Source organism: Drosophila willistoni (genome assembly GCF_018902025.1).
Source record: "Drosophila willistoni isolate 14030-0811.24 chromosome XL unlocalized genomic scaffold, UCI_dwil_1.1 Seg142, whole genome shotgun sequence".
Taxonomy (NCBI): Eukaryota; Metazoa; Arthropoda; class Insecta; order Diptera; family Drosophilidae; genus Drosophila; species Drosophila willistoni.
Genome location: NW_025814053.1, coordinates 6,005,958 through 6,030,528, shown reverse-complemented (window position 1 = coordinate 6,030,528; position 24,571 = coordinate 6,005,958). Strand labels below are relative to the sequence as shown.

General features: G+C 37.9%; 4 protein-coding genes across 4 annotated transcripts; 3 read left to right on the top strand and 1 right to left on the bottom strand.

The window, feature by feature from the left end:
• Positions 1-1,079: 1,079 nt before the first annotated feature.
• LOC6644705 (rho GTPase-activating protein gacK) lies at positions 1,080-7,165 on the bottom strand. Its single transcript, XM_023177017.2, has 3 exons — positions 6,781-7,165; positions 5,050-5,385; positions 1,080-3,499 (listed from the first exon to the last, which is right to left on the bottom strand). The coding sequence occupies exons 1-3, from the start codon at positions 6,862-6,864 to the stop codon at positions 1,928-1,930; spliced, it is 1,992 nt and encodes a 663-aa protein (XP_023032785.1). The 5' UTR covers positions 6,865-7,165; the 3' UTR covers positions 1,080-1,927.
• Positions 3,547-5,084, top strand: LOC26529088. The gene is made up of 3 exons (XM_015177962.3): positions 3,547-4,390; positions 4,447-4,655; positions 4,714-5,084. The coding sequence occupies exons 1-3, from the start codon at positions 3,641-3,643 to the stop codon at positions 4,994-4,996; spliced, it is 1,242 nt and encodes a 413-aa protein (XP_015033448.2). The 5' UTR covers positions 3,547-3,640; the 3' UTR covers positions 4,997-5,084.
• A 310-nt stretch (positions 7,166-7,475) lies between the features above and the next one.
• Positions 7,476-20,909, top strand: LOC6644706 (autophagy protein 5). The gene is made up of 6 exons (XM_002067493.4): positions 7,476-7,716; positions 7,782-7,881; positions 8,253-8,358; positions 9,549-9,774; positions 9,878-9,983; positions 20,732-20,909. The coding sequence occupies exons 1-6, from the start codon at positions 7,564-7,566 to the stop codon at positions 20,848-20,850; spliced, it is 810 nt and encodes a 269-aa protein (XP_002067529.1). The 5' UTR covers positions 7,476-7,563; the 3' UTR covers positions 20,851-20,909.
• Positions 14,662-16,046, top strand: LOC26529727 (ran GTPase-activating protein). Its single transcript, XM_015177973.3, has 2 exons — positions 14,662-14,717; positions 14,779-16,046. The coding sequence occupies exon 2, from the start codon at positions 14,794-14,796 to the stop codon at positions 15,925-15,927; it is 1,134 nt and encodes a 377-aa protein (XP_015033459.1). The 5' UTR covers positions 14,662-14,717; positions 14,779-14,793; the 3' UTR covers positions 15,928-16,046.
• Positions 20,910-24,571: the final 3,662 nt, after the last annotated feature.

The following is a 24,571-nucleotide window of genomic DNA, read 5'->3' as shown; positions in this document are numbered from 1 at the left end:
AGAAATATGTAAACAACAACACAAGGGCCCCCCATCAAATAACAAACAACAACAATAACAACTTATCATCAAGTTTTCGGCCACTTAGTAGAATCATATTGATGGATGGTTTTCGGGGGGGATTTGTTGTTGTTAGGAGTATTTACGATTGTGTGGGTGGGCATTAATAAAATTTAATTGAAACTTTTAATTTCCCCATTTGAATTGATTCATTTCAGGCGCGCTTGAACATTAGAGATGCACAAGGTAAATCGATAGATGGTTATCGATATATGAAGCTAGCCTGTGGTCACTCTAAAAACAGCTGCAAGCAAATTCAAAAATTGCGTCCAAAGTTTGCCGAAGAGTCGATGAAGTAAATTAAATAATTATAAATTATGTTGTTATCTACCTTAAATTGTAACACTTTTAACTCTCTAATAGTTGGCAAAACATTAAATAACCTAAATATAAACTGAAATTCAGACTTTAACATAACATAAGCTAAATCTGTAGCCGGATCGATTTATGTCTATAATACATATAAGATACATATATGTAAGTTATTTCTCTCACTTCCTTAGCTAAAATGCTAAAACAAAAATTATTTAATAATACATTTAAAATTTCACAACTTGCTAACATGTTTTATTTCAAATACAAATAATTGATTTCCAGACTAATCCTTTAAGTTTCAGTTCTTAGTCCTAAACTTTTTCACCACTAAAATGATCTTCACTTGAAACAAAGAGACATTTTGATGATCTACAAGTTGAAAATGTAAAGACAACGAACGAATCTTGGTGTCATTTTTCGTATATGTATATAATATATATATTTATTTACAAATAGAACATATAGTAGACAGTATGTTACAAATAAAAAAAAAACGCATGTTTATCAAAATTAAAAAAAAAAAAAAATGTGTAAATAACGAGATGATACTTTAAAACGTCGTTCACAACGATCCCGTTAAGCATGGCTGTTTTTGTGGCTATGCGCAGGATATATCGGAAAACTTTTCCGATCACAATCTGGCCGGTTACATAACATTAAGATTCCACAATAATAATAAAATAATAAACGCAATATTCTACAGCTTTTTCCATATGGCTTTTTCACATGGTATTTACACATACACACACATATATATATATAACTAATTTTAGTTTAGTTCAAATAGTTTCAAGGCACCGCCGAATATTGTGGTTTAAGGACAATGGGCCACAGTTTCTTCTCCATTGATAATTACTTGACAAAATGTAATTTAAAATCATTAATTTAAATCATTTTCTGTTATTTACATACTTAATCTGGCTTTGTTTTTGTTTTTTGATATGGCAAACATCTATAAATATCTTTTATAACATTGTTTTTACCTGGTATAAATTTACTTTTCAAGAAATGTCTAAATGAACATAAATTTCAAAAAAATGCTAGGATATAAGTAGATTGGCCCCTTGGAGAGATTCCCTGACATTATCTTCATCGTCATCGATAATATATATAATAAATGGACTTAAAATTCTAAATATTCAAATGATTGCAATTCCATATCTTTCTTTTGAGTGTGTGTGAGCTCGATGTGTGTGTGTGTGTGTGTATTACATATATATATTTTTGAGGGGGTGTGGTGGGGCGGGCAGTGTTTACAAAATGCCAGACTAAATATGACAATTTTTTTTCATTAACAGTAGAATCACAGATTATGAACGTCTATAAACAACAAAAAAAAAAAAACCTTTTGAATCATTACGCGAGATAGAGCGAGATGAACTTCTCTCGTTCCATTTCGTTCTGTTTCGTTTTTTTTTTTGTTTTAGCAAAAAGTTAAGTAATATAAAAATTAAAACAAAAACGTTTGTTCAACTTATATTCGAAATATGAATATTACAATAGAGATTAGAGTTCGATTGTCCTTGCTCCTGCTGCTTATCCTTTTTCCATTTCACACTCTTTTGGGTTTGCTGACAATTGTATAGTTGAGTCCATTGTAGCTACGATGATCGAGAGTTGTTGATACTGAAGTGGAGGAGGATTCGTTGTTGTTGTTGTTAATGCAAATGCCAACAGAAGTCGATGTGGTTGTTGTTGAGTTTGTTGAATTACCATTATTATTATTACCATTATTATTATTATTATTATTATTATTAGTATGATTCTGATTATTGTTATTATTATTCATGTTGGTGGTGTTCGATGATGATGATGATGATGATTTACGGAGCACTCCGTAGCCCAAATGGCTGTCATCGGCCTTGCGAAAACTTTCTGTATCTGGACTAGCTATCAATTCGTATTCATTTGGCGGCGGTGGCAAACGATTCACGGGCAATGTGACATTGACAATCGTTTTATAACCGCTGGAGGTTTTATGATTTGGCGATAGGAAATCCAAACGATCATAATTCGCATCCGGCGGCGGAGAGGAGACAAGTACACCAACAATTGAGGTGGATGATGACGACGGCGGCGGCGGTGGCGGCAATGGCAACGGCAACGGCAATGCAGAACCTTCCCCAATATCAATATCTATGATTTTTGGTGTACCAGCCGTTGGGGTTAAGCGTTTATCACGCTGCTGTTGCCTCACAAAATCCCCACTATCACAGAGTATTGATGGTATACGTTCGCAGTGTCTGACATCGCCGACACCGCGAGTTTTCCACGCATCGGTTATATTCTCAATGCATTCGTAGTCCCGCTCCATTGGCGGCTTGATGACACTCTCATTGCGCAGCGGCAAATCTGGTGGACTGGCACGATGCATGGAATCGGGTGATCCAGGCTTCAGTATAACCGCCGATCCGGTTGCATCGGCTGGCGATGATGTTGTTATGGCAACTGGTTCGTATTTCACAATATTCTTGTATTTATCACAATGAGGAGGAGCAACTGGCACTGGATTGGGTAACTTGCGTGGCGGCTTATTCGGTATATGTTTGTTGGCTGCTGCTGCTGCTGCTGCACCAGCACCAACTCCTCCTCCTCCTCCACTATTATTGGCTGAGAAGTTATTCAATGAATCATTTGAGCTTATAAAACCACGCAATGATATACAACTCTGCGTGGAATTGATTTCGAATTCAGCTGCATTCAACGGATTACTCGATGGCGACGGTGGCAATGGACTACGTGAGCCCGGTTCCATCCCAGCAACGGCACTAAATTGATTCTCCACGCATTCAATGCTACTCAAACTATCGCTGCCATTGATTAGTTTCTTCATCGATTTCATTTTGGCGGACATACAACGGAATACCTCCTGGGGATTGGTGTGATCCAATGTAAAGACTCCCTCGCCCGTGGTGCATTTGCGTCCCGCCTCGAATGTGAATTTACCATCACGATAGCCATATTTTCGTATAAAACGATATGGCCACATGGCAATCGTTACATTTAGATCCTCCGATTTCAATTGCAATTCAGTCGGCGTCATTTGGAGCATATAAGTCTTCGGTTCAATGTTGCAACGTATCGATGCCTCCGATGGTATCAACGTGATCATAAACAGACCATCCTAGAACAAGAGAAAAGTCATGAGTGAGTAAATCTGTCAAATGAAACTCAATAGCCTAGCAAACTGTTTCAAAATATATACAAAGATTTCCCATATTTCTTAGTTTAGTATACGATTTAATAATCGAAATTAGCCGTAAAAATGGAGCCATATCTTCGTGATGCAGACAAAGTCCATATGAATAATCGTCGTATCGACCAAATTCATGAGTTGTTGCGTGGTAAACTGACTTTTAACGAATCTGTGGCTCAAACGGCGGCGGAGGCGATGAAAAAGGAAAACTTGCAACCCAAGATTCAGCTGAATGCGATTTATATGCAGAGACCCAATCTAGAGAATTGGTCTAAGGGACCCATGAGTCCACGACGACCGCTAATGGAGCGTCTCTGGCAGGTGTTTCAACGCAATATACGACCCACATTGATTGTGGTGGTGGATGGGAAGGAATTCCATTGCCATAATTTGGTATTGCGAGCCATTTCGCATTTCTTTCGGAGTCTTGAGGTGACCGAAATGATAGATTTGCCCTCTCCCATGGTAACGGGACGTGCGTTTATCTCCATTTATCGATGGGCCATCGAACCCTGTGCTGTCATGGAATCTGGCCATTTCATGGATGTCCATCGGGCTGCCCAGTTTTTGCGTTGCGATCAATTGGCCGCCTATATGTGGCAAATTGTCGATCGAGAGTGTCAAAAGTATCCAGAGAAGTGCGTATCTCTATATCAAAAAGCCAGATCGAGATCCATAGCCATAGAGAAGACTCTGTTTGAACGTTTGGGACCATGTTTCTTGCCAATTGCAGCCAGTATTGAATTTTTGCAAATGAGAGTGGAGAAGGTCAGTCGACTTCTCTGTCTGGACACAATTGCAGTCAACACGGAAATGGAGGTGGGTTATAGACATATTGTATATTCAAATCAGTAGGCAATTCTCCGTTCCGGCAGGTTCTAATGGCTGCCATTATGTGGTTAGACTATCAATGGCCCAAACGGCAATCTCATATTGTTAAGGTTTTGGCTAGCGTCCGCTTTGAGCTGATACCATTTCTTGATCTCTTGACTCTCAGTCGGCGTACTGAGGGACCGCCTGCCCTGCGTCAGGCCATGACAAATATGGAAATCAAGGATCGCATACATATGGCCCTCGAGAAACTGTGAGTACAAAAAATAATAGTCTAGGTCATTAGTATTATTTGTCTCTGTTTCTTTTAGTTGCTGCATGCCAACGAAATTCCATGGCGGCTGTTTTGATGAGAGTTCACGGCTCTGGGCCTATGATCCTTGCTGTACCTATCATCACACTACGAAGTGCTCCACCGTTCGTTATTTGACGTACAATCTGTTTGTACGCTATTTGAAATGGCTGCAGAAGGCCGGAACAGCGCATTGTACACGTTTGAAATTTGGCACTGATCTGGAAATTCTTTGCTGTCCTCCAAAAGCTTACAACTTGTACAATCGGAGCAATAAGCGGAAATATTTTCGCGGCAAGTAAACGGCAAAGTTGTTGTTGCTGTTGTTATTATTGTTGTTGTTGTTGGTACTTACAAATGAACTGCAATACAGATCGTTATCCTCCTCAATGGCCGCCCCGTGACCCCCATGATTGGTTCCATGGTGTCCGGTGTTTGTATCGCAAAATGCAACAGTCTGAAGGGCTTTAAGCCAATCCTTTAGCTCCTCATCGCCATTTGTGTTGAGGGCCAGGGTTCCATTGTGTTTCACAATGTGTATGAGATTATTGGCCGCTTCTTTTGTGATCTTAACACAGTCTCCGAGTACAAATATTTTGGGATTCTTATCGTCCTTGCTTTCGCCAATTTCCAGACGTGCAATACCATGTCGACTGGCCTTAAATAAAAGGCAATATCGACCGCATGTTTTCTGCAATTAAAGGAAATAGATTAATTTCGATTAATTCAAGGGTTTAGACCGATGTGAGAAAGTAAGTTCAAAAGTTTCCACTTTGAATTCGAATTTGCGCATTATTACCATGGGGTGGTATATTTAAGTCGCAAAAATGTATGTAACAGGCAGAAGGAAGCTTTTCCTCTGACCCCATAAAGTATATATGTATGTATATTCTTGATCAGCCGAGTCGACCTAGCCATGTCCGTCCGTTTGAACACCTAGATCTCGGAGACTATGAAAGCTAGAGCCACCAAATTTGGTATATAAACTCGTGTAGTATGTATAGTGATCAAGTTTATTTTAAATTTTTGGCACGCCCTCTTCCGCCCCAGCAATTTGAGAAAAGTGTTTTTCTCAAAGACTATTCCAGCTAGAGACACCAAATTCGGCATGTATCATGATCTAATCTCTAAAATAACCCACCAATCCTTGGAAAAGAGAGACAATAAGGGAAATTTCCCAAATCAAGACCAACGGAAGGGAGATTTATTGCGGCCCACTTGCCCTCATGTGTTGCCAATTCCGTTCCTGTGTAAGAGTTTAATTTGATTCCTCTCTTTGTGTGGTATAATTTTTTGTTTTTTATTTAGGATTGTGCTAATCAAATTCGCCGGAATCATCAAATTCCAAGTTTAGCTTACATAACGGCAGAAATCGGCAAAATAAAAATAAATATACATATACACACACACATGTATACAAATGCATGTATTTCTAAGTTGTTTTTGTATGTGATCAAGTGGCAAAGCCTGGGCCCATCCCTTCCTTGTATTACCCTGTCATCCTACTCGCTCACCACCCCCCCTTACACCCACTGTGACACTCTTTTGTGGCTCCCTACCTCCCTACCCCCCCCGCTCATTCATTCTCTCTTTTGCTCTTGCTGGCTCGACTATTTCTATTACTGCGTACTGAAGAATTTCCTGTCGAACACACACACACACACAGTTACTCACATATGTATGTGTTTCTGAGTATACAGTATGAGTATGTGTGTGCTCATGTCTCAGGCGCGCATACGCAAATCGAAGAAAAAGACTAGTCGGCATTATTCTCTCTCGCTCGCTCCTGGGTTCATTTGTATGCAACAAGTATGCGTGTGCCGTTCGTTCGTACGTTCGTTCGTTTGGTAGTGTTGTTCGTTGTATACACATGCCATGCACATTGCAGATGGAAATGATATTCTCGTTCTCAATCGAAAGAAAAGATACCATTCTACCTACATACATATACATACATATGCATGTATATATAGTATATACAACTATTTATGTATGCATATATCTATATGTATAGATGGTTTTGTGCAATTTTCAGTCATAGTTTATTTGCATTTCAATGTTGAAATATATTCGTTTCTAGGCTTACCTTTTTCGAAATGCGATTCAGCGAAAATCCAGTTTGAGTTGGAACATTAAGATATCCAGCCAAAACAGGTATTTCAACATCCATTCTGTTCGTTCCGTTCGTTGGGATCGTCCACAAAATATGTGCCCCTCTCTCACTCACACCGTCTCCCGATCTCGTCGTCGTCGTTGTCTTGCTTAAAGAACTCCTTTTCTTCTTGCTTTTGTTGGTCTAATCAATACGCCGAATAATTCGATTTCTTTGATAGATGTTTAAATTCAATTGTTGCAAACGCAATGAGATTCCACTTCATATTTACATCACGGCACGGATAGAGATAGAAGGAGTTTGCTTTTGTTTGCAATAACAATTTCAAGAGTGGCCAGACCCACACACACATCCATTTCAATCGTGGCTGAGTGAGAGAGAGGTGAGTTTTTGTTGTCTGGCCGTATGTAGATAAGATTCATGTAGATAGCTCACAACCACAAAAACTTTACTTGTTTGGTTATCTACACATGTCTCGTTTTCATTAAATTTACCTTAGAAATAAAATGCAAAGAAAAATATCAAAAATTTAAATTAGGCGCACTATTTTATTTTTATCATGGTCGCATAGTCACCATGATGTGAATTGTATCGATAATTATCGATAGTCGTCGTAGTTAGAGTTTCAGTGTTGCAAAGTGTTGGATGTTTGTGCGTTTTGCACACTGTTTTAAAATTTCCCACACCCCTTATCCACAAATAAGCAAAAAGAAGAGAGAGCGCACAAAAAAACAAACATAAATAAACAAAACAATCATGGCCCACGATCGTGAAGTGTTGCGCATGATATGGGAGGGACAAATCGGTATCTGTTTCCAGGCCGATCGAGATGAGATTGTTGGCATCAAGCCGGAGCCTTTCTACCTGATGATATCACGTCTCAGCTACTTGCCCTTGGTCACTGATAAGGTAATAAACATTTAATTCAATCATGGATTAATATACAAACTTCCTCTCTCCTCCCCCACCAAAAGGTGCGCAAATATTTCACACGCTACATTGCTGCGGAACATCAGGATGGAGCCGTTTGGTTTGATTTCAATGGAACACCTTTGCGTCTGCACTATCCAATTGGTAAGGAGGCTATTTATTATCCTGTGACAACTCTCTTGCCCACATCTTTGTCCTTTCAAGAGAGTTTCACTGTTCATTAGACTGTCTATATCATTGACATATCAACGACATGTTGGCCCAAATTTCAAAATTTATATATGTATAATGTATGTTGTATACATATATGATTTTTGTATTTGTTCTACATTCAAGAGTCGTTAAAATGTTTTTATAACATTTCAAGTCATTAAATGTTTTTGGTATCTAGGCCAATGAAGACTTCTTCCTCTTTGCCTCCCAGTCAAAGTCAATTTTTGTTCCAATTGGAATTATAAATAGGTTTGTCTCAAGTATTTTCATAAAATTGATATTTTTCTATGTCCGTTTTCCAGGTGTACTATATGATCTGCTACATCCGGAAGATGATTGCACGCCCTGGTGTCTCACCATACACTTTTCCAAATTTCCCGAGGATACTTTGGTCAAATTAAACTCAAAGTATGAGCAAATCATTTATGTTTGTTCTAATCTAATGTAAAGTTACAATGCTAGGAATAGGTTAGGTTAGTCTGCAGTTAGTTAAGTCTTTGTCATTAGTCTTTGCCTAAGAATAATTTCCATTCAGAGCGTAGAGTCAAGTTTTATGCGATAAAAAAGCTTTATAGTATTAGTTTTTAGATTTTGGCACTCGTAATTATAATGAAAAGCCTATATGAAACAATTCCGTAATTGAAAAGCTTTTTGTAAATTTCTTAATCGTCATTTGATGATTTTTTGAAGATTATTAATTTACACTTGCTAAAATCCACATTTATAGGGGTTTTACCCTATAGAGTTTCATTAACTCTGTGTAAATAATATCACTTGATAGATAAATGACCTAAACTGAAATTCGAAATTGAATTTAACATATCTTATCTTTATTAGAGTCTAAACAGCTTTTAGGATTGAAATTCTGCGTTTCATGAGCAAATTTATATGATTAACTTGCTTACTTTGATCTTTTTTCTATCAATTTGTAAAGTTTTCTATCAACTTGTGATGTTAGCAAGAATTTTAGGCTATAAGCATAAGAACTGGTCGTTGTTCTAAGTTTAAACTTAAAGTTTGATTGTAGAATTTGAAAATTTCTACTCTATTCTCATATGAAACACAGTAAATGTGGCTATCTCGCTCACTCTCACAAGCCCTCGAACGGATAATATCGCAAACTAAACACTTTATACCATATAACTCTCATATTTGTTAAAGAATTGTGTAGACCTATAAACAATATTCAATTTATTTTAGTATTAGAAAACAATAACATGGGGAAAAGAGAAAAATCTGAATCAGAGTCTATATACTACCCAAAATGATGCTAAATTCTTAAGGCAAGTTCGATTTTCCTCAATCAAACAAATTTGAACTTTTTGAAAAGGTTTCCAACTACTTTAACGACTGAAACAATCAAATTATGTTAATCGAATACAAACAAATAATATGAAACTGTGATAAGAAGAAAGGACTAAACATAACTTCAACAGGGTTAACAAAGTTTTAGCGTAAATTTGTGTTTTTTTGGCCAATAAATTTGGTTCGTTGCTAGGGAACGATCTTAGGTAGATATAGAAAATAAGCAAATAAGTCTTTACTTAACTTAACTTAACTTAATTTTCTAATATAAACACTTATTGTTCTATTTGAAGAGAACTGCTGGAGTCACACTATATGTCCTGCCTGAAGGAAGCCGATGTTTTGAAGCATCGTGGCCTTGTTATCTCGGCCATGCAGAAAAAGGATCATAATCAACTTTGGTTGGGCCTAATCAATGACAAATTTGATCAATTTTGGGCTGTAAATAGACGATTGATGGAACCATATGGAGATCAGGAATCCTTTAAGAATCTACCCGTTCGTTTCTACACCGATGATGTAAGCAGTAACACAGACGGAAACGTCACAAGGATTCTTTTTTTAACGCTCTATCTCTCTCTTTCTCTCTTTCGCTTCGATTTTCGTGTTATTTTTTTAATAGGATTTCACGTATACGCAAAAATTGATTTCACCTTTAAGCGAAAGTGGACAAAAGAAGAATTTGGCCGACCTGATGGCCGAATTATCAACACCTGTGCGCAAAGCGGGTGAGTTATCTTAAGGATTACACTTTGCCCAGCCCCTGGCTATCAATTACCTTAAGGCCAAAACAATCAACAAGAAAACTAAGAAAGAAGAAGAAAGAAAGAAAGAAATGGATGGTTAGATGGATGGATGGATGGATAGATGGGGACAACAGACATCATCTAACAAAAAGTGTTGTCTGACTGTCTGCCTCTGTGTGTGTGTGTGTGTGTGTGTGTATAATAAGCAGCCTCTCAGCCAGACGCGTAGACCCAGAGTCTGAGTGGAAACAAGAAAAAGGTGCCAGTCAGTCTGGCCAGGCCAAGTGCATGGCGGCGGCAACGGCGGCTAGCTGACTTATTTATTTTTCTATTGAACAACACAAACGAACCGAAGCGAACTGAAAAACTGATCCCAAAAATGAAGATCCGCCCTGCGGCACCAACTGGCAATCATTCTTCAATTCATCAATGTCTTTGAAAAAAAAAAGAAAGAAAGAAAGAAAAACCTGAACAACAAAAAGACTAGAATTTTTCCTATATGTTTGTATGTGTGTGTGTGTGTGTGTGTGTGTGTATTGGTTAACACAAAGGCCCCCGGGGCAGGCAGCAGCAGGCAACAGTCAGTCTAGGCAGGTTTATTCTTTTCTCTTCGTTTCGTTCTTTCAAATATCCCCTGGACACAAGTTGTTGGAACTGGCCAAGTGTTTTGTTTCATCCATCTCTCTTTCGCTCTCCCTCCCTCTCTTTCTCTCTAGAGAGAGAATCGTTTGGTCATTCAGGCTCACAAGTACAACAAGTATGGAATAACATTTGAAAATTTGGAAAATTTGAAAAACAGTAGAACAAAACACACAAGAAAACAACAAAAAAAAAAAAGAGACACGTAGAAGAAAAAGAGGGAACCCAAATTTGTCTACAATGAAAAGTACGTGTGGATTTTCGAGGCATCGTCATCGGCATCGCCGTTGGGTGCCCATCATCCTGACCTGCGGCGCCGGCGACAAGAGACCAAGGTGTGCAAGCGAGATGGACTGATCTTGCTGGGTGCTCAGTGCTCTATGCTCTCTGCTGTTGCTGCTGGTGGTGGCTTAGGTGCAATAATAGGCATTGGGAATTCCAAAGACAGACTAAAGGCGGAACTAAATACCTGCGGCTGGGATTTACGAATTATATGCTCTATCTTTCTCTCTCTCTTTCTTGCTATCTGTCTTTCTATTCATTGACAATCATCAATATGTACGCCTGAGTTGCTCAAAGAATCCTTGTTCGTGTCCATATGGTTCATTTTGAGGTGTGTGTGTGTCTGTATGTGTGTGTGTGTGTTTTTTTTTAGGCTGGTTTGGGAATTACCCAGATGTGTGTCTGTTGCTGCTGCTGATGCTGCCCTCCTTGTGTGAGGCTAAGGTGTGAAATTTTTATTTGCATGCTTACGACCTTCTTTTTCTCCTCGGCGAATTGAAGGAATTTCCCATTTGAAAGGTGAGAGATTTTGTCGAAAAACTTAGAGCTCAAAGTGCTCAAAGAAAGAAAGAAAGAAACGAAAATGCCAGAAAACAAGTGGGTGAACAAAGGAGGAAGAGAGAGAAAGAGAGAGAGAGAGAGAGAGAGAGAGAGAGAGATGTCCTTTGGGATTAGGTTCTAGATTTTAGACAACAACACGTATTTTCCCAAAGGTCATACCACTAGGTGTGTGTGTGTGTGTGTGTGTGTGTTTGGGTGAGGATCTTTTTGAGTGTCCTTGATGGCCACGCCTGGCTTAAGGTGGGCCATTGCTCGGATCAATCCATCACACAGCCTCTCTCTCTTGAGAGAGAGGGAGAGATTAGCAACAGAGTTAAGCAACAGTTTAACTTAAATTTTTGGGGTTGTTTTTAATTGCCGAAAAATTAATCTCTTCGCGTATTCCCAACATTGCCTAATATATTTCTCTATTACTTGGCTAACTTTGAATTCCTTTCCTTAAAACTTAAAGATTGTTTAGTTCATAACCCATATTGGTAGCTTGGATGTTCAGGCCAAGTTCTTTTCAAAGAGTCTGATTTCTTAGGCGCTTTCCCATTCACCTTTTCATTTTCTGAAGTCGGTCTCTTGTATGGATAGATCTTAAATGTTGGCCTAGGGCCTGCATAGTCCTTTATAGACCTCTATCCCAGCATTAGATCCTGTCAATTAGGGTCCTTGAACTATCTTTCGCAGCTCTTTTTGTTGATCTTGCGTCCAAAAATTTTCTTAGCTCAGTTAACAACAGTTTCTTGGCCCTAACTGCAATATTTGTCTAGATTTTGATCTTTTGTTGGTCTATATATTCGTTTAATCATTTTTGTTGTAAGATAATCATAAGTTTTGATGACCTTTTCACATCAATTTCTTTCCAATAGGCTGGAAAAAATTAAAAACTATAATAAATAAACAAATTTTTCTTCAAAGACTACTTCTTTTTATTTTAAAAGCGAATTCTTCTACTGTTTATTGCATAGTTTAGGGGGCATAGTTCCCCCGATTTCGCGAAATGCTTCACATTTGCTTGGAAAGTTAGGTTTCTCTCTCCCTTTCAGTTCGTTTGGCCAAAATCAAAGAGTTTTTAACGAGAATTTTGTCAAAATCTTGTCAAGAAATGAATTCAATTCGAAATTCTTGTTGGTTTCGAATCTTCTTCCGGTTAAAGAGGGGTGGGGGGAACTCAACACCAGACACATTGCCTTCCCTTATTTCCATTAATCCCATTTAGCCCCAGGCCAGATTCAGTTAGTGTAATCCAAATCACATAAATGCATTCTAAACATGGTCAATTGATCGTGGGGGATGGGGCAGAGTCGTCGGCATGGTATGAAGAGGTGGTGCTAGTCGTCGCGGGGTTTTCTCCTCGGGTGGGATCGGGGAGCGGAGGTAGTTGGGGGCGAGGCGATTGCACGTACGTGTATTTGTAGTGCGTGCATTTTCATAGAAAATTGTATTTAAATTGAAATGAAATTCAAATATACAATGCAGTTTGTCGGCGGGAACGTGGAAGGTTCAAAGTAGATGCGATTCCAAGAAATCAAAAAACCAAACCAAACCAAAACGAAGAAAAGAACGAGAAATGAAGAAGCACAGACAGCCAGAGGAGGAGGCTAGTAGGAGGAGGAGGAGGAGGAGGAGATGAGAAAAGAAACAACAACAGTCAAGGCAAAACGGCAGGCGGCTGCGTCGGTGGCAGCAGCGGCAGCGGCAGCGGCTTTGGGTAGCCCAACGGTTGAGAATCTAAGACGCGTCAAAAATAACGAAAACGCATTTCTTCTTCTTCTTCTGCCCAGCGGTTTTGGCTACGACGACTTCTCCTTTTTGGCGTGTGTGTGTGTGTGTGTGTGTGGGGCTCTGCTGCCGCTTCGTTTTCTCTCCTGATGCATTGGCATTCGGCTCACTTTTTTTTCACTTCGTTTTTGTGTTCTTTTTTTTGTTGTTGTGTTGTTGTTGTTTTTGGAGAGCCCGCTTTCATGATTTGCCGCCGGCTGGCGGATCTTGGCGTCGTTTGCCGGAAAGCAACGTCGCTGTCGACATCGACGCAGAGGCAAAAACGTCCATGTGTGTGTGCGTGTGTGTGTGTGTGCATGTTTGTGTAGGGTGCTCATCGTCGTTGAATGTGTGAAAAGGAAGTTCTGAGATATCACCTCCGCTTATTTGTATTTTACACCTCCTCCGTCGCCAACACCTTTACTCTCCATCTCTCTCTCTTTCTCTCACACTCCCGCTCCCCCTCTCCCTTTGCTTGTTGCACGGAAATCGCACCTTGAATGTTTATCACTTGCCTTGGCTCTTGCATCTTTACTTTATTCTCTCTCCCGCTCGCTCTCGCTCTCCCTTTGGGCACTCCATTGCACTGCACTCGCACATCTCCCTCTCGCTCTCTCTCTCTCACACACACTCTCTTTTCTTTTTCTGCTCTGCTTTTTTCTTATTGCTGTGCTGTGTTTGCCACCTTTGCATATTTGCTTAGTCCCAATTTCGACACATTTTCGTTTGCATTTCGTCAATCAGACAAACAATGGCAACCTGCAAAATGCACAGAAAAAAAAACAAAACACAAAAAACAAGTAAACTAAATTGAGAGAAGAAATGTAAAGCAAAGAAAAAGAAAAGCCTGGAAACGTTACCTTACCCTGCCACGCCCCATTCTTGCTTGGTGGGTGGTCCAATTGCAGTCAAAATGATAACCAAAGTCCTTTGGTCCATCTATTGATCTAGGATCTAAAATTTCCATTTCACAGGTGCAGCTCGTCGTACTTGAGCTCGTGCGCCTTCGGCTATGTCCTTTCGGCGCGTTTTACAACTGCTCTAAGCTCTAGGCCTTTGCTTTCTTTTATCTTCTGTCTCGCTTACTCGCATGGTTCTCATAAGCATATTTCAATCGATTTTTTATAAAGGGGGTTTTGAAGATTCATTGCAGTTTGACAACTCATTAGAGGTGGAAAAGCTATCGATGTATCGAAATTTTCAATGTATTGATGTTTTTCCACCTCTACAACTCGTACGTCGTCCAAAGTTTGGTATACTTACAAGTTTATTAGTTCAGGGGGTTTTGAAGATTCATTGCAGTTTGACAACTCATTAGAGATGGAAAAACTATCGATGTATCGAAACTATCGATGTCATTTTCAATGTATGGATGTTTTTTCACCTCTACAACTCATTCAAAGTTTCATATACTTATTCATTAGTGTAATTAGTGTGCTTTGGAGTATTTATAGAATACTCACTTTTAACTTACATTTTGTTCAAGTAAGTAATACTCTGACTTGGAAAAAAAATCAAATTTCTATAACTCGATATTGTTAAAAAGTTGTTTCAAAGGAATATGGAGAAATATATTTTTGATAAAACAGATGCCAACTTAATTAAATATGACGGTATATCCCTGTTGGAGAAGAATTACATTTGGGATACGTCGGGACAAGTGCAGAATGTTGTTGATGCTTTGAAAACGCAAAAAGTCGTCAACTATCTCGAACTCGAAGGCAACACACTTGGTGTGGAGGCGGCAAAGGCTATAGGGGAAGCGCTGGAGTCCCATCCAGAGCTCCAGAAAGCCCTGTGGAAGAACCTTTTTACAAGCCGCGGGAGACTAGAAGTACCATTGGCCTTGGAGCATTTGTGCTCTGGCCTTATAAAAGCCAAGGCCCAATTAACAGTGTTGGATCTTAGTTACAATGTTCTGGGTCCAAATGGAATGAGTTCATTGGGTACACTCATGCGCTCGCCTGTGTGCTACTCCTTGCAGGAGCTTCACCTCAACAACTGTGGCCTGGGTCCTTTGGGCGGTAGCATGCTGTCGTCGGCCTTGTTGGCTCTCCATTCCAATGCCCAAAAAGCGGGATCGCCGCTCCAATTGCGGGTCTTTGTGTGCGGGCACAATTGTTTGCAGGATTTCGGTGCCACGGCATTGGCCAGGACTTTTAAAGCATTGCGAACCCTAGAGCAGATTGTTCTAATGCATAACGACATACGCTACGAAGGCGTGAAGTATCTTGCCGATAGCTTCAAGGCTAATACCCACCTGAAAGTGATCAACATGAATGACAACAATTTTGGTGTTAATGGTGCCGCCAAAATGGCCGAAGCATTTGAGGAGACACCATTCTTGAGGGAAATCAACTTGGGTGACTGCTTGATTACAACCGAAGGCGCCTACCACATTGCTGACTCGCTGGAGGAATGCAACGATGATTTGGCAGTCATAGATCTAAGTTTTAATGACCTAACATGTGATGGTGGCTTGGTAATTCTCTCCGCTTTGCAAGCCAAACCTAAACTGACCTACTTGAACTTGGATGGAAATTGTTTTGGTCGTGAAGGTCGTGCTCTAATAATTGATCTGATGGCCCAGAGTGTCAATGCTTCAGCGTTGCAGCCTCTCGATGAAGACTGCTCCGAGGCGGAGCATGAAGATGACGACAAGGAGGCTGACGAAGATGATGCCTTTTACGCCTAGCTGCGCAATGACTCGTTCACCTTAAATGATAAGAAGAAGAAGGATGCCACCTAAACGAAACACGTGACTTTTACCCCAGAGTCGAAGTAAACTGATAATTAAGCAATAAATAAATAAGCAATTTACTGAAATTTGTTTTAAATTGAATCAATGGATGATAGAATTATTTATTTGAAAATTAAGTGTGCTTGAAATACTCACAATATTTTGAGTATTCAAAGAATACATTCCAAATTGAGGACTTATCATTATTCGATTTAGTTAGGCATGGATAAATGAGTTTTAGGACTTCTATTCAGATGTATTCAATTGATTCATTATGAGACTGAACTATACCTGAATAACTTCTGTCTGCCTGTTTCAAACATTTTGAAGATTTTCATATTCCATTTCATCCTTTAAGTGCAATGTTTAAAAATTTTCGTGACTTTTAACTCTTTCCTTTCCCATTCGTAATCAAGTTAATATATATGATGTTTTCGATCACGCTTTAATCATATATTGTATGATTTTTACTCGAAATTTCCTTATATAAAACATGAGGCACTTTCACTTATCGTTATACGATTTGGTTGGGTCGATTATGTCAGGACATGGATTCATTATGTTCTATATTTCAAAGTTAAGTTCTCTAGCTTCACGCTTTCTTCTGCCTGTTTGCGACATTTTTGGCGACATTAATTTAACAAAGGGTCAAAAAAAAAACAGTCTTGATTATAAAACTTTTCTTTAATAGCTCTCGGTATGTCGTCATAAAGGTGCAAAATAGCAGGCAAAAATTCCAATCTGGAGTATCGTCTCCCCTCTCTACAGCTGTGTTGATAAATGGCATCGAGCAATTTCGCTTGAATTTCAATCTAATTATACCCTGCATCAACCGCAAAGGGTATATTGAGACTGGCATAGAGCACAGTTTGTAAGGGAATTGGATCATCTAGTTTTAGAGTTAGAATTGCTGTTTCGGATAGATTTTCAAATCGGTTTCAATATGATACTTTGCATATTTTGAGGTAATCCGTTTCGGAATTGGTTTTATTTCAATTTGCAATATCTTTTGATCTATGTTTTTAACAGTTATATAATCTTCTTACAGGGTATCCATCAGTTTAACACTCTAAAATAAGTTCTTAAATATTTATTTATTTATTTTCATAATTTCTTGACCACGCCTCAATTGAAAAATAATCCAGATACAATATAAACATACCTACATGCATACATATATGTATATGATATATTATATCTTTGGCGATTCTTTTCACATCTTTTTGCCACGTTTTGTTTTTTGTTTCAATACATTTTTTGTCTGTTGTCTTTTCCTCACCGTCTGCAAACATCAAAAACGAAGTTTGATTTTGTTTGTTTTGTCTGGTAAAAACTAAAATAAAGAGAGAGACAGAGAAAGAAAAAAAAGTGCCCCATCAAGCAATTTTGGCTTCCAATTTTTTAATATCAACTTTTGATCATGTCCCTACAATGTTGCTACGTCAAAATAAACGAAAAATTTAAATGAAATAATTGCCCTTGTTCCCTGTTTCCCCTCATCGCCCCCCGCTCATTATGGTGGAATGGACAAGTGTCTGGGCCTAGAGCTAAAGGCAATTGATTAGCAGTTTTTTTTTTTTTTTGAAGAAAAAATTGCATTGCCATCGCAGTGGAATGAGGAGGAGGAGGGAGGAGGAGGCGAAATTGTTGACCGGAACTTGAATCGAAACGGAATGTATATCTATAAACAAATATATGTATCTATGTGTGGGTGTATTGAGTATCGGTTTATTGGCCTATTGGACACACACACAATCTATTAAATTATTATGATGATTGGGCCCCTTCTCGCTATCAGATTTCCACAGTAAAAACACAATTCGCTTGCCATCGATCGACATCGGATCGGTGTTTATTTTTAGGCGTGAGCTATGAGCCGCAAATTTCAAGTGAACTGGAGATGGTGGTGGGTGTGGGTGTGGAGGAGGGGGAGGGGGAGGGCAGGAGTTCAAGGGTGAAAGGGGTGCCACTTAAGTGACTGACTGACTGACGGACTTAGGGAGGACTTAGTCAACTTGACTGATTCTTGGGATCGCACGTTTCTTGTCGTCAATTGAAAAGAAAATGGGATCAATAAATTGTCAGACTGTTTGGCGCCACACACACTCACTTTCTCTCTCTCTCTCTCTCTCTCTCCCTCTCTTTGGTGTGTGTGAGTGTGTGTGTGTGTGTGTAAGTGTGCGAGTGTGTGCAGCGGGAAAGGAACGCTTTGATGTTGTTTTTTTTTTGCTGAGATTACTGCTAATTACTAAATTCATATGAATGTCTTAATGGAAAATTTATAATCGCAAAGGTAAACAGAAATGATAGTGATCACTGATCACTGATCATTGATCGATGTTTAGTCAGTTAACTAACAATTAAGTAGTTCTAAGTTCTCTAAGACACATTATATATTTGGTTTTTTTAAGCAAAAATAGTTTTCTCTCTCAGTTAAAGGTTGTCGCACTTTAGCGCACCTAGCGGTCACCGTTACTTTTTGTTCTCAAGGCTTACCATTCATTTCTCTTGTAATTTTCATTAAAACTTATGGAGAAATACAGTGGCGGGTTCTCGGGGGTGAATATGTGCGAAATTTTCCCCCTGAAGCTGGTCGAATTTGTAAGAAAAGTTTATAATTTCTTCGTTATCTTTGCATTTTTGGAACTTTTATAACTTATAAATATATATATTTATGATTCTGTAGTGTTTGATCGAACGATATATATAACTTTCCACCTGTTTTTACTTTGCCGGGCTTTGAGGTTAATCAAATGTTTTTTCGTTTGCTGTTCTCTCTCTCTCTCTCTATCCCTGTCTTTCTCTGTCTCCTTCTGTAGGTCTGACTATCTCTCTCTGTCATTGGCTCTTTCTCTGTCTTAGCAAGTTCCTCTATGTTTGGGCATTTCTATTTTTGGACTAGCGCCAGCCACCATTCGTTTTGGTCATTAAACTCGTGACTTTTATTGGACCAACATTGGAGATATCAGACGAGAAATGCTTTTAAAGAGAGTTGCAATGCGTTTCGATTAGTTTAGTTTAATCACTCACTTAACCCACCCACCCATCACTCCGTCCGAAAAGCGAAACTTGCTAAATCGTATCATTAAGTACATATATATATACATATATAAGACACATTCGGAACGCTGGGTTTGCCGTTCTACTTGAAATCGCCTCGTTGCACAAATCTTATCTTTGACCACACTCATTCGCTTCTCCATATAGTATGTAATCAGCCATTATCAGAGATTTGTACACACAATCAAAGAGAGTATGTGTGTGCGTGTGTGTGTGGGAGAGAGAGAGAAATATAGCATGTGGGGCGGAGAGAACTTGAACGGGCGTCGACTCCCTTCCTACTTTTACTACTACTCACTCAACTGCCAATCTATAATTACAATTCAAAAAGCTATAATTATAAATGACGAAATTTTTTGAAAAAACAAAAAAAAAAAACAAAATCCACTTTAGATTTAAATGTTATTGAAGAACATTTGCCATTTGCCATGCCTTAATACACTTGTAGATAATGCTAACAGTGATTTATATGGGAACAAAAAAGAAAAGAAGGTTTCCCAAGATAGAATGCATCCTATACACCCACACACACACGCACACACACACTCTCTCTTTGAATGTGTGTGTGTATATAAAGTTTATAGAGAGCTTTAACTATTCTTATTCTTATGAACTAAGCTATATTCTGATTTTGATAAAATTGCACAAACATTTCAATTTCTTTTTTAGTTGACGAGAGGAAAACTTTCTCCTTCCCCATAATCGATAGTTTAATCTCTAAAACTGGCCAGATTTCTAATATATTCTATTATAATTCCCCATCAGAATATACGGTTTCTACGATTCGTAATTGTATTATTAAATAAATTAGTCAAATTAAACGGGTATACCAAGCGATTCGTAGAGTTTATGACGAGTATTAAGTGAACGCTTGAGTTTTGTAACGAGTAAAACTTTATGTTCCTCATTGTCTCAGTGGATCCCTCCTAAATCTATGTTACTCTTTAGTTAGGAAATTTATTTAGCTCAATACTATGAGTATTTTAATCAGTGTTGTTTACAATGAGACAACTAAACGAATAGCAATAATACTTAACGAGTTAATCTTTTCTTCTTTTTTTAACGAGTAAGGAAATTTTTGTTTGTCTACATACTAGATAGTTAGTAGGTCGACGAGTATTTTAGTAAGGAAGTAGTAAATTCAGTTAAGTTATTCATATTTCAGGGTTTTAGTTAGTCTTTAGCTTATTTATTTTGGGGTTTCTTAAAAAAAAAACATTTTCAAACGATAGTTTTGCAAATTTAAAAAACGGCTTTGGTTACAAAAAAGGTGTTTCTAATAATTTCTTTTAATATGCTTATTGTACAAAAACTTTACTCGTTACTTGGTCAACGAATCTCTCAGTTTAGTAACGAGTAAAATAGCAATGATTGCTTACTTGACTTTAGTTTTATTGTAGTATTATAGTAATTACTCGTTAAGCTTGACTTTACTCGTTACTTGGTCAAAATAGCAACGATTGTACGATTCGACAATAATAAAACTAAAGTTATTAACAAGTCAAATTTTCTTTTCATTTATTCATTTGATTACACTTGATTACACAAGTCCTTAAAGACATGAAATAGAAATGAAATTTGGATTTGAGTACTCAAATCAAACACTTTACTATGGAAATTGATAGCTGTTCAGTGATTTCAGTTTTGTCTGCGATAATAATAATGACTGATAATTTGCCTTTCTCTATTTCTTTTTCAGTCGGATGTCGCACACATGGCATTGATTTGCATGAGGAGACACAACTTCAATGGCTCTCTGAACATTTCAGTTATCCTGACAATTTCCTGCATTTATCGATTGACTATAAGGCTATATAACACGAATGATATATAACACGATGATGCCTATATATATATATATAATTTGTTTAATTTTGATTTATAAGTTAATGATGATGTTGATGATGATGATGATGATGATGATGATGATGATGATTATTCCAGCAATCCCAGGGCGAATTTCAGTGATTGATTTAAAGAGTTACGCTTAAGTCTATGTAAAATATTTATTATATACATACATATATATATATATACTCGCCTGATCCATCTAAGCATTTAAAAAGCAAAACAAATAAGCCCCAACCAAAAATGAAAACAAAAAAAAAAAAAAACAAATAGAATCAGAAAACGGAAAAAAACAACAACCTAAATTTGTTTGTAAAGATTTTGCACGTCGTCGTTTGCATCCATCGATCATTTTCGCGTATTTATAAACGCATTATTCTCTTGGCAAAGACAGCCGTGTGCCAATGTTGGTTCTATTAATAAGCCCTCTTTCTCCTAGGAAACGGTTATCAGTTTAGTGGTTTATTTCTGTGTGATATTTGCTTTTTGGGGCTGCTTTTTCTGGAAGTACCTTGCGATTTTTATCCGTTTTGTCAAGATAACAACATGGTCGGTGGGTCGACCTTACACAATATTCGAGTTAATTATTTGAAGAGCATCGATTTGACAATGTCGCTGCAAAAGAAATGGAGTGCTCAGACAACAGGAACTTGTCCTCCCCCTCCCCCTCCCCAACCGTCGCCTGCCGCCTGCTCTAAAAATAGTCACATTTCGACCCACTTGAGAATGATTAATTCCATCGATTCGATTGTTGATTTGTTGTTTAGTGTAAACCAAATATATAAAGTGCATGTCTAATAAATAATTCGACTTATACAATGATGGATCCTCAAAGGTCGCCATAGTCGGTATATATGTAGTAGCATCCTGTTGATCGATCTCCTCACTTTTGCTCAGACCATATTGGAGTGGAAGCAATTAGTTATTCGAAAAACATATAAAATGCAATCGATTACAATTTCTAAAGTGATCGAATGACTCAAGCCAAAAGGTAAGTACGCAATTCATAGAGAAATTCTTTTAAAACCGGTAACTGATACAAGAAAAAAGTTCCTTCTACGCCCAAAAAGTAGGTTTATGTTAACAAATTTGAACTTTGCTTGTCCTGCATACGAGAAAAATTTCTATTCGCATCTCATTAATGATTTGTTAATAGCATAGACCATAGATTTTAAAGTTCTTTTTATGTCAAATGCTCATTAGATGCCAAATACATACTTATACTTATAATAAGCCTATTATTTTTTTAGCTTTTTCGTCTTAACTGATTTTATCTCTAACATAAAATAGACACGCCCAGCACTTTGGCGCCCATCTCTGACTTTACACATCGTTTCTTGATATAACTTGATCGTTTTCATTACGATTCTCATGAAATTTGGTAGATCAGTAGATATTGAATGCATAAATTAAGGTATTTAATTTCAATATAATTCGAATATATCGAATTCATATTCGTTTACTTTCCATCATCTAGAATGGAAATCTGAAATGAACTCGTCTGGGGAAATCACATTGGCAATCGAAAATGTTTCATTCTGTCATTTTGCGTGTAGGGTATAACGAAATTCGGCTATTATAAGGCCTTTATGCCTTTATGTTTGGATCATTGACCTGTGGCGAACTTTGTAGTTTCGATTTTTTAAGACTTTTTTGATGACTCATAAAAACTCTGATTAAAAGAACAGACAATAAAAAATAATGTGAGCAAAATCCATATGATCATCATGATGATAGTAATGCTTGCTACTTAATAATACTAACAATCGGCAGGTTTTCCATAAATGATCATCTCCCTTTGCATTGGTGAAATTTTAGCATCCATCGAGAAAGAAATAATGAAAACGAAACTTGTCATAAGCTTAAAAATTACATTATTGACAATACAAAAATAGTGACACGATTCCTAAGTTAATCACTTTTACTTATTAAAAAGAGGTAAACAATTATTTGCTTCATTTCATTTCAATTTGGATCCTTTCTCAGAGGCAGATCAAACCAGGGGGGGGGAAGGGAAAGGTACACTTAGTTGTCGTTTCTAGTATTGCTTATTGCTGTATATAGTCGGTAGCTATAAGTTAAGTCAATTTATATATAGACCGAGAGAAATGTCAAATCAAATCTACATATGTAGAACCAAAATCACCCACTTGCCATCTGCAATGGTTAAATGTGATTTTTTGTTTGGTTTTTCAGGTGTGTTGTTATGGCATCAGTTTCCCCCAAGCCCTCCTCCCCCCGCCCCTTTGCCATTGCCCCACTCTCATCATTATATACAACTATCCATCTCTTTCTGTTTACTTTGTAATTGGCCAATGTTGTTGCTGTTGCCGATGGGTCGTCGTCGTCGTCGTTTGGTGTTGCTGTTGCTGTTGCTGATGTTGATGCAAACCAAAAATGTGTTACGTTCGAAATGTTTGTCACGTGGCAAACAGAAAGAACCGAAAATAAAAATGAAATTATCCCGACCCCTTTTTCAGTCTTCATCCCCAAGTTTAGGGAGGGAGGTATTTAGTTTAGTTTAGTTTATGTAAATGTCGTTTTGTTTGTTTGTTTGTTTTTTTTTTCAGAGAAATAATATTATATAGTACATTCTTTTTGGCTACTACAGTGTGTTTATGTGTGTGTGTGTGTGTGTGTGTGCGTGTGTGTGTGTGTGGCTTTCCTAGGATGATCCTACATATTCGTAGAGATGGGGCGGAATGTCTTCGAAAGAAACAACAAAGCAACCAAACGAATTCTTTGGCACTATTCACTTGGTTACATAGAGAAACATTCTCCACATCATATATGAGACGAACTGAATACTCTGCACTTGAAGTGTACACACACACACACACTGACACAAACACACAATGAATAGACCCCAAAGTTGCTGCTTTCGTTGTCGTTGCCGTTGTCGTCGTTTGGTTGGCTCGTGATTGGCGCACACATTGGCAAACGAGAGCACTTTATTTTTAAATGTTTTAAAAATACCAACCATTATAGAATTTTGCGGCTTAGTCATACCCCGCTGCGGTAACAAATCCAAAATGTGCCATGCAAATTGACCAAAACTACCATTTGAACCTAATGCAAAACACAAGCACACACACACACCGAGACAGACTCACCCTCGTCCCCCCTTCGTCATTGAAGGTAGATTGGCGCCTGAAACCCTAATGATATAACATCCGAGCTGGAAATATGCCTGAATGATATTATCCGAATGTTTATAGACAATATCATATGCAAAAATGATGGAAAAGGATTTCATTTCGATTGAAATCAGAAGCCAAATTATGCACGAATTCAAAATATATCATCTATAGAGCTACACCATATATGTATGTACACATGAGTGTGTGTGTGTGTATATATGCATATATATATAGTCATGAGAATGAACCATCACATGTGTTACTCAATTCAAGCCCATACAAAGAAATAACAAAAAACAAAAAACAATGAACATTTTATAAATTTATTAGAATAAATTTGTAAACCTCTGAAAAAGAGAAGCATCTCCCCGAGCATATAAAGTATATATATTCTAGATCAGAATATATTCCTCTGTCAAGATCAACGTAAAGTTTTCGTTATTACTTGTCAAAAAATATACTTGTAAAGTTTCTAAGAAAGGATCAACTCAAAGTTTTTCAAGATCCTAAAAGATATTCTTTCATTTGTCTATTTACAACAGGTAAAATAT

Bases quoted from the DNA above. Each gene is read 5' to 3' on its own strand.
- LOC6644705 (XM_023177017.2), bottom strand. From the start codon at position 6,864: ATGGATGTTGAAATACCTGTTTTGGCTGGATATCTTAATGTTCCAACT. The intron at 5,386-6,780 runs GTAAGCCTAGAA...CTTTAATTGCAG, and splicing joins TGAATCGCATTTCGAAAAAG to AAAACATGCGGTCGATATTG. The intron at 3,500-5,049 runs GTAAGTACCAAC...CTCTTGTTCTAG, and splicing joins ATCTGTATTGCAGTTCATTT to GATGGTCTGTTTATGATCAC.
- LOC6644706 (XM_002067493.4), top strand. From the start codon at position 7,564: ATGGCCCACGATCGTGAAGTGTTGCGCATGATATGGGAGGGACAAATC. The intron at 7,717-7,781 runs GTAATAAACATT...CCCCACCAAAAG, and splicing joins TGCCCTTGGTCACTGATAAG to GTGCGCAAATATTTCACACG. The intron at 7,882-8,252 runs GTAAGGAGGCTA...TCCGTTTTCCAG, and splicing joins GCGTCTGCACTATCCAATTG to GTGTACTATATGATCTGCTA.
- LOC26529088 (XM_015177962.3), top strand. From the start codon at position 3,641: ATGGAGCCATATCTTCGTGATGCAGACAAAGTCCATATGAATAATCGT. The intron at 4,391-4,446 runs GTGGGTTATAGA...CCGTTCCGGCAG, and splicing joins CAGTCAACACGGAAATGGAG to GTTCTAATGGCTGCCATTAT. The intron at 4,656-4,713 runs GTGAGTACAAAA...TGTTTCTTTTAG, and splicing joins CATATGGCCCTCGAGAAACT to TTGCTGCATGCCAACGAAAT.
- LOC26529727 (XM_015177973.3), top strand. From the start codon at position 14,794: ATGGAGAAATATATTTTTGATAAAACAGATGCCAACTTAATTAAATAT.